Here is a 7,903-nt window from a genome sequence, read left to right as displayed (position 1 = left end):
CCTGGGCCAAAGGTGGGCGCCAAACCGCTGGGCCACCGGGGCTGCCCCGGAGCCACAGACTTGAACCACTGTTGGATCCATTCACCAACTCTTGACCCTGTGCTCAACTGGCAGGAGGCCAGGAACTCCAGAGTCTCCAACGGGCCTTGGCCAGGCTCCCGGATGCCCAGATCCCCGTCCCAGGGTGGCTTCTCTACCCTGCCTGGGCTGCTTCTCGATTTTTCCTTTGGCTTGTGTCATTTCCACTTGCTGACTGATAACTGCTTATTGAATGTTACAAGAATTGTCTATTTTTCCCCAGATTAGGTTTTTGTTTAGTCTGTGTTTGTTGCTGTACAAAAGGTTGACATTTTATACAGTTCTATGGGTCCTCTGTTTATTTTATAAATTCAAGATTTCCAATCTTTGTTAAGAAAATCCCCTGAAGGGACTCCTCAGGGGACACTCAGCAGTTGAGCCTCTGCCTTTGGCTCAGGGCGTGATCCCAGGGTTCCGGGATCGAGTCCCACATCAGGCTCCCTGTGATGCACCTGCTTCTCCCTCTACCTGTGTCTCTGCCTCTCTCTCTGTGTCTCTCATGAATAAATAAATAAAATCTTTAAAAAAAGAAAGAAAGAAAAAGAAAGAAAGAAAGAAAGAAAGAAAGAAAGAAAGAAAGAAAGAAAGAAAGAAAAAGAAAGAAAGAAAGAAAGAAAGAAAGGAAGGAAATCCCCTGGCTCCTGGAAAGTGGGAGTAGGGCACCGCAGCCTCTTCTTTCTTCCCTCACCCCCCACTTACAAGGCTTGTTTTCTTGGGGGCTGTGTGTGTGTGTGTGTGGGGGGGGGTTGTTTGATATCTTCTTGTCAATTTGTAAGCACTCTTTATATATTATAGCTATTAGCTCTATGCTGTCTTAGGTGTTGCAACTCTTCCCCCCAATTTCCCCCCCACTGCCTTGCAGTGGTTTTTAAGTGTTGTGCTATTTCATAGTAAGTATGTCTATTTCACAGATTCTGGGTTTCCAACCCTGGTTGGGAAGTTCTCCTGCCCCCCCCCAGGGAGTGAGATCTCTCTTTATCTCCTCCCCTCCTCTCCCTTCCCTTCCAGGGCCTCTCTCTCCTTATCTCCAGCTTCTCCTTTCCCAAGGTCCAAAGTCCCTCCTGAGAAGGGGACTTGCCCAGCCTGGAGACCCAGCACCCCCCCACACACACACATCTGCATTGGCCTCTCTTTATTTGGAAAGTGGGTTGTTCCAATCCTCAAAGGTTTTTAAGGGCTCTTCCTGCGGGTACCTATTAACCCTATGCTGCCCTCTGGATTACAAGAGACTCGTCCTCCAGTCCTGTTAATTGAGGTGTGTAGTTTATTTATTTATTTATTTATTTATTTATTTATTTATTTATTTAATGATGTTGTTTGCCACGGGAAATCTTAAGCTGCCGAGTCGTCCCGTCCACAAGTGGGTCCAGGTTGTGTTCATCGGGTGACCTAGGTCAGGAAGGTCTCCCCGCTCCGAGGTGGGGGTGGGGCCGGGGGTGGGGGAGGGCGTCCTTATCTCGCAGCTTCTCCCTTCCCACGGGTCGGGCGCATAAAAGCGCTTGGGGACGCGGCCCCGCAGTGTCGCCATGTCGCCGCTGTGCCCCGTGCTGCTGGCCCTGGCCCTGGCGGCCGTCCCCGGCGTCCGGGCGGCCTGCCCCGCGCCCGCGGACCTCAAGAGGCCGGACGGGACGCGCACGTGCGCCAAGCTCTACGACAAGAGCGACCCCTACTACGAGAACTGCTGCGGCGGCGCCGAGCTGTCGCTGGAGCCCGACACCGACCTGCCCTTCCTGCCCTCCAACTGGGCCAACGTCGCCTCGTCGCTCGTGGTGGCCCCGCGCTGCGAGATCACCGTGTGGTCCCTACGCGGCAAGGCGGGCAAGACGCGCAAGTTCTCCACCGGCGCCTACCCGCGCCTCGAGGAGTTCCGCAAGGGCATCTTCGGCGACTGGTCCAACACCATCGCGTCCCTCTACTGCAGGTGCCCCCCGCCCCGGCCCCGCCTCCGCCCGCGGCCCCTCGGCCCCGACCCCCGCTGGGAGTCCCTGGATCCCCCTTCCCCTCCCCGCACCCCCCACCCAAGCCCAGGCCCGTCGGATCTCTCTCGGACGCCACTCGGGGATTCCCAGACTCAGAAGCTGGTCACCCCCCTAGCCTCCATTCTGGGAGCACCTGCCTCCCGCCTTCCTGAATCCTGCACCTGCCCACCCACAGGCCCTGCGTCCTAGGCCTAGCTTGCAGATGGGGAGCCATCTATCCTCTCACCCCGGACCCCCCCCCCCAACCAAAGCCAGTGGTCCCACCCCCAGATCATGAGATCCTGGAGTTCTCAGATGCAACTTTAGGACTCCCAGATTCGAACCTGACCCACCCCAACAACCCCAGACCCCGTTCTAGGAACACCCTATCTACTCTCATGCTCCCCACCCACCTAGACCCTCTAGATCAGACTCAGCCCCGAAACCATTCCCAAAGCCCCTGTTAAGGTTCTGGAGCCCCCTCCTCGCCACCCCCAATCCAACTCTGGGGGCCCTGAGCCCACTGCGGACTCGCCTCTGGAAGCTCACAGACCCTGGGACTAGATCTGGTCCTAGCGCTCTCCAAGACCATGCTGTCTGTCCCTCTCCCCCACAAGAGCTCCAAGAGCCCCTGGGATGCCCAGCTCCCGAACTCGGAGCCCAGCCCCAGCCCCCTGCCCCATCTCAGGCTTTTAGAAGCACCCCACCCCACCTCTGAGCCCCAGGTGCCCCCCTGGTGATAATTTTTTATTTTGTTGCAGATGTTACTGATGTGTTAGAGACACTTCATCTCCAGCCCCCAGAGAGTGCAGAGCCCCTCACCTGACCTTGTCACTAGGGTCTGCTGAAGACCCCAAGTCCCAGGAGGAAAGAACTTCCTGCCTGCTCCCCACCCTGCCTTTCCCACAATATAGCCCTTGTGAATGTATCCCTGTCTGCCATCTACTCGTGCTTGGGACCCAGGTCCACACCGGACAGGGGTGGGATGGGGGAGAGAGCAGGGTGGTCAGGCCTGCATCAGCTCATACCTGGGATAATGCTATAGGTGGGGACCTTCTCATAGGTCCTGCCATGGATTTAGGTGCACGCGAAGACACGCATCCATAGGACACGTGTGACATGTATAGATACCATCGGCTGGTTGTTAAACATTAAAATGCTTCCTGCATTTTTTGGTAGGTTGCCTTTCCCCAAATGCCCCCCCAGCTGTTCTGGCTTGCCAGGGACCTCCAGACTCCCTCGGGATTCATGCATGCAACAGTGAGAGGCCTTTAAGGACCCTACCCCAAGCTAAGACTAGGGTCTCTTGCTTGATCTGGCTAGAGCCCGGGACTAGGGGTTGTTAAAGACTTTCAATTCCTCTTTCATCAACACATGAAAGAAAATTTTTAGCTCAAATCTACAATCTGATGGCCATTGATGGATACCTTCATGGCTCTGGGGACTCCGGAGGAATGAGGGAGGAGAAATGAAGGTCTTATGGAGGGGAGAGGTTGGGGGTCAGCTCTAGGGAGGGTGAAACTTTGGGGTTGGAGAGGGAAGGGGCACGTGAGGAGCATCTGAGAGGACAAGATACCAAGATATGAGAGGAGAGGTAAGTGGAGATGCCAAGAAGCTGTAAACTGGGATAAGTGAAAAGATCAGAGGTCGAGGGAGGTGCAAAAGGCACAGGGGTTGTGAGGTCCTGGAGGATAAAAATTCCAGGAGGTACGAGTGGGCTATGAACTCGGTGTCATTCTGAGAAGCAAAGACCAGGGAAATACTCAGCATCCTTGTGGATGTGAATTTATTCATCCATCAACAAAGACTTCTGGAGCACCCACTCTCTGTGAGGCATTAAATCCGCTGCCCTCAGCCCGCATGGAGCTCAGACAGTGCAGAAGAAATGCCAAAGAGTCCGAGACATTCCAGGGTCCGTGAAGATGCCAAGTGGGAAGTCAAGGGCCAGGCAGGAGTCAGGGGCCTAGGAGGTGGTCAGCGACCAAAGAGGAGCTGGGAAGTCACGGAGGTGTTCAGGGAACAGGTGGTGCGGTGCATGGTGGGGGGAGGGGGGAAGCAAGCGCTACGACAACAGGACAGAGCTCAAGGGTCAAGGACAGAGCTCAAGGGTCAAGGACGTGCTAAGGGCTAGGGACTTCTAAAGGTCAGGGAGGTGAAAGAGATGCTGAGAGGTCAGAAGGGATGAGGGAACAAGGAGATACTAAGGGGTCGGGGAGGTGCAAAGGGGCAGGGAGGTGCTAAGGGATCAGGAAAGTGTCAAGGCAGTGGATAAGTGAGACAAGGGGACAGAACAAGCGGGGAGTCAGCTGGTCACTCCCTGAATTGCACGGACACGGAGGAGTCGGTCACCCTTGTCCGCCGCAGCCCACCGGGCTCCCTCCGGTTCTTGGTCTTGTGCAGGAAGTGGACGAAGCGCACCCCGGGGCCATACTGGCGGAAGACGTGGGACACCTGCACGGGGCGGCGCCAGGGTTAGGGAGAAGTCCTATCAGGGACCTGTGAAGCCTCTCTCCTACCTCCAACCTCTCTGAGGTCTTGGGACATGAACACATGGCCCTGGTCAGCAGCCAGGACAGAGCCTCACCTGGAGCCAGCGGCCGGGGGGGCCTCTCCCAGAGGTCCGGGGGGCCACGTGGTGCTGCGCGATGACCGTGCGGCGGTCCGCTGCCAGCAGCCAGACGTGCAGCTCATAGACACATGTGTCCAGCCGGCTGTCCTCATACCTGGCGGTGGGGCCCGGGCCTTCAGCTGCCACTGCGGCTCCAGTGTGCCAACCTCAACCCCTGGCCCTGGACGCCACACAACACACACTTGCTGGCTCCCACTGTGAGTCCTCCCGGCTGGGTCGTACTGGCAACACGGCACTGACCGGGGACAGCCCCGCACAGTGTCCTCGTGGGAGACAGTGTCTGGTGCGGGAGGCAGACCGGTCACCAGACAGTGACCATCCAGGAATGCTAAGGGCTGGGATGGGGGAGTGCAGGGCACTGGAGCATAATGCATCTGACTCAGCTTGGTGGTGGTCAGGGAAGGCTTCCTGGTGGAGCCATGGGTAGCAGAATCCTAAAGCCTAAGGAGGAATTTGCGTCGAGGACAGAGGGTGACAAGCATCTAAGGAAGAAGGAACGGTGTGCCTCCTGGCCCATCTCTGGAAGTCTCAGAGGGAAGGGGCTAGGACGGTAGGCAGGGTTGGATCCTGGGATGGCATGAGGGTCCTGGTGACAGGCTCACCCAGGGGAGGACAGGTGAGGCTGGGGCTCTGGGGAGCCCTGGGTGTCACCCGGCGGGGCGCGCCTACCAGTCCATGACCGTGATGTCTGGCTGTTCGTCATCAAGGAGCTCCTCCCACAGGCCCTCGGCCAGAAGGTCCACACACTGCTGCTTCACAGTCCAGCTGGAGAGAGGGCACGGGGAGCTGAGGTCTGGGACCTGCTGGGATCCTTGCGAGCCAGAAACCTTGATCACCGTGCCCCTGTGGAGACCTCATGGGGCGCCCGTGTACGGGCTCTGAGCACTGTCTCCCCACCCATCCTGCATGGGCTGGTGGGTGGGCAGGTGCAGGATAGCCTCAGCTTCTTCCGTTTCCCTCTGAGGGCCAGACTTGCTGAACCCCACGACGCAGAAGAGAAACAGACGCTCAGGAAGGGACGTCACTTGCCCAGGGTCAAGCAGCAAGGAAATAGCAGAGCTGGGCTCCCAGGCCAGGCTGTGTGACCACGAGCCCCCGAGTTACCCCGTCCCACGCAACGGGCTCGGTTTAGTGGAGGTAGGTGGTGGCCTGGGCGACTCCCCTTCCCAGGAAAAGAGGTAGAGTGACGGTCATAGCTGTAATTTATTGAGCACCTACCATACGCAAGCTGGACCCAGCCAGACCCTGTGCTGTGTTTTACGAGCATTCTCTTTTATGACAAACCCTGTGTGCAGAGCAGGAAACAGGCCCAGAGGGGCACACAAGCAGTTTCTCTAGGCCCTGCAGTGAGAGGCTGGAGCTAGGGAAACAAACGCAGGCCCCCCGGGGGCCCTGGCCACTCACCTGAGGTTCTGCTGGAGCTTCTCAGTCCCAATGTACCACCCGCGGAAGTTGCCTGGCAGGTGGAGGAGCGAAGGGTTAGAACATGCCCATTCCGCAGGACCACTCCCGCCCCTTGGGCCCAGCCGCCAAGCTCTTACCCAGAGTCTCCAGGGGCTGCTGGGTGGGACCAGTAGGGGGTGCTGGCTCATAAATGTTGATGCCTGGAATGCACAGGTGAGTGGAGCCTCCGCAGGCCTCCAGCCCCAGCCTCAGCCTGAACCCTCCCCCCCCCCCCCCCCCCAGGGCTGTGCTGGAAGGGCAGGAATCGGTGCCAGGCCAGACCTGCCTGGCAGGGATGTGTGAGTCAGGGTCCTGGGAGAGCCCTGAGAATGTCCTGGGGGGAAGGCGATGATGTGTGGAAGGAGGAGGAGGGCATCCTGGTGAGACAGAAACAGAGGGAAAGAAGAGGCACCTAGAGAAAGAGCCAGAAGTTCAGGCAGAGGGAGGCAGGGAGAGAGAGGGAGAGACACAGGGTAAGACAGAGACACTGGGAGAGACAGGGACATGTGACATAGAGAGAGGGCGATGCGGGGTGGCACGAGAGACGCAGGATGACAGAAGAGACAGGGAAGGATGTAGAGACACAGAGAAAGAGACCAGGGCACAGACGGGAGGGAGCAGAGGGAAAGATGAGGAGACTGATGGTCCAAGTGAACCGCAGGCGGCAGAGGTCGGAGACCGGGCGGCGTCCGTCGGGGGCTCCGGATGACGCGCTCCCCCCGCCTGCGCCCCGCCCCCGCGCCCTCCCGCACCTTTGCGCGCCCTCCCACACCTTCCCACACCTTCCCGCGCCCCCCCGCGCCCTCCCGCACCCTCCCGCACCCTCCCGCGCCCTCCCGCACCCCCCCTCGCACCCTCCCGCGCCCTCCCGCACCCCCGCGCCCTCCCACACCTTCCCGCGCCCCCCGCGCCCTCCCGCACCCTCCCGCACCCCCCCCCGCACCTTCCTGCACCCCCGCGCCCTCCTGCACCTTCCCGCGCCCTCCCACACCTTCCCGCGCCCCCCCCCGCGCCCTCCCGCACCTTTCCGCGCCCTCCCACACCTTCCCGCGCCCCCCCACGCCCTCCCGCACCCCCCCGCACCCTCCCGCGCCCTCTCGCACCCCCCCCCGCACCTTCCCGCACCCCCGCGCCCTCCCGCACCTTCCCGCGCCCTCCCACACCTTCCCACACCTTCCCGCGCCCCCCCCCGCGCCCTCCCGCGCCCTCTCGCACCCCCCCCCCCCGCACCCTCCCGCACCTTCGGGGTTGGGCGAGCGCAGCAGGTTGCGGTAGAGCGGCCGCCGCAGGAAGAGCAGCTGCCAGGTGAGGCGCGGGGGCAGCTCCAGGCTCCCGCCCGGCGGCCGCCACTCCTCCAGCAGCACCTGCCGGGCGTAGGCCTCCGACGGCCGCTCGGGCTCGGGGGTCCCGGGGGTCCCGGGGGGCTCGGGGGCCGCGGGGGACGGCGGCGACGGCGGCGGGGGCGGCGACGGCGGCTCCCCGGGGGCCGCGGGCTCGTCGGCCTCCATCCCGCCGCCGGACGCGAGTGGGTCGCGCTCCTCCTCCATCCGCGGGCTCCGGCGACTGTCGCGGCTCCTCCGCGGGCTCGGGGTTAACTGGAGGCGGGGGGCGGGGCGCGGGCGTGGTCGGGGAGGGCTCTGGCCCGGTGCGCACCGGGGCTCCAGCTCCCAGCTCCCTGCGCCCTCAGACCAGGAGGCTGGTGGGGGGGTGTCTCCTCCAGGACCCAGGAGTCCGGGCCCCGCCCCTCTTCGGTTTCCCAAGCCTCCTGCCTCAGTTTCTCCGGGGCGAGCTGAGG

The 7,903-nt window shown here is 61.0% G+C and overlaps 2 protein-coding genes across 2 annotated transcripts; one reads left to right on the top strand and one right to left on the bottom strand.

Annotated features, from left to right (window-relative positions):
* The first annotated feature begins 1,604 nt into the window (after positions 1 to 1,604).
* SYCN (syncollin) lies at positions 1,605 to 3,071 on the top strand. The gene is made up of 2 exons (XM_072732027.1): positions 1,605 to 1,999; positions 2,798 to 3,071. The coding sequence occupies exons 1-2, from the start codon at positions 1,605 to 1,607 to the stop codon at positions 2,805 to 2,807; spliced, it is 405 nt and encodes a 134-aa protein (XP_072588128.1). The 3' UTR covers positions 2,808 to 3,071.
* An 868-nt stretch (positions 3,072 to 3,939) lies between these two features.
* Positions 3,940 to 7,668, bottom strand: NCCRP1 (NCCRP1, F-box associated domain containing). Its single transcript, XM_072731984.1, has 6 exons — positions 7,349 to 7,668; positions 6,207 to 6,269; positions 6,070 to 6,121; positions 5,335 to 5,430; positions 4,621 to 4,759; positions 3,940 to 4,487 (listed from the first exon to the last, which is right to left on the bottom strand). The coding sequence occupies exons 1-6, from the start codon at positions 7,653 to 7,655 to the stop codon at positions 4,347 to 4,349; spliced, it is 798 nt and encodes a 265-aa protein (XP_072588085.1). The 5' UTR covers positions 7,656 to 7,668; the 3' UTR covers positions 3,940 to 4,346.
* Between the last annotated feature and the right edge of the window lie 235 nt (positions 7,669 to 7,903).

Source organism: Vulpes vulpes, chromosome 1 (genome assembly GCF_048418805.1).
Source record: "Vulpes vulpes isolate BD-2025 chromosome 1, VulVul3, whole genome shotgun sequence".
Lineage (NCBI taxonomy): Eukaryota > Metazoa > Chordata > Mammalia > Carnivora > Canidae > Vulpes > Vulpes vulpes.
Note: the sequence above shows the minus strand (reverse complement) of the source record. Positions and strands in the feature narration are given on the sequence as shown.

What these genes read in the sequence shown, in the direction of transcription:
- SYCN (XM_072732027.1), top strand. Translation starts at nt 1,605, where the DNA reads ATGTCGCCGCTGTGCCCCGTGCTGCTGGCCCTGGCCCTGGCGGCCGTC.
- NCCRP1 (XM_072731984.1), bottom strand. Translation starts at nt 7,655, where the DNA reads ATGGAGGAGGAGCGCGACCCACTCGCGTCCGGCGGCGGGATGGAGGCC. An exon ending in GCGCTCGCCCAACCCCGAAG is followed by an intron (nt 6,270 to 7,348) that starts GTGCGGGAGGGT and finishes TGTGCATTCCAG; the next exon opens with GCATCAACATTTATGAGCCA. An exon ending in GACATCACGGTCATGGACTG is followed by an intron (nt 4,760 to 5,334) that starts GTAGGCGCGCCC and finishes CCCCACCGCCAG; the next exon opens with GTATGAGGACAGCCGGCTGG.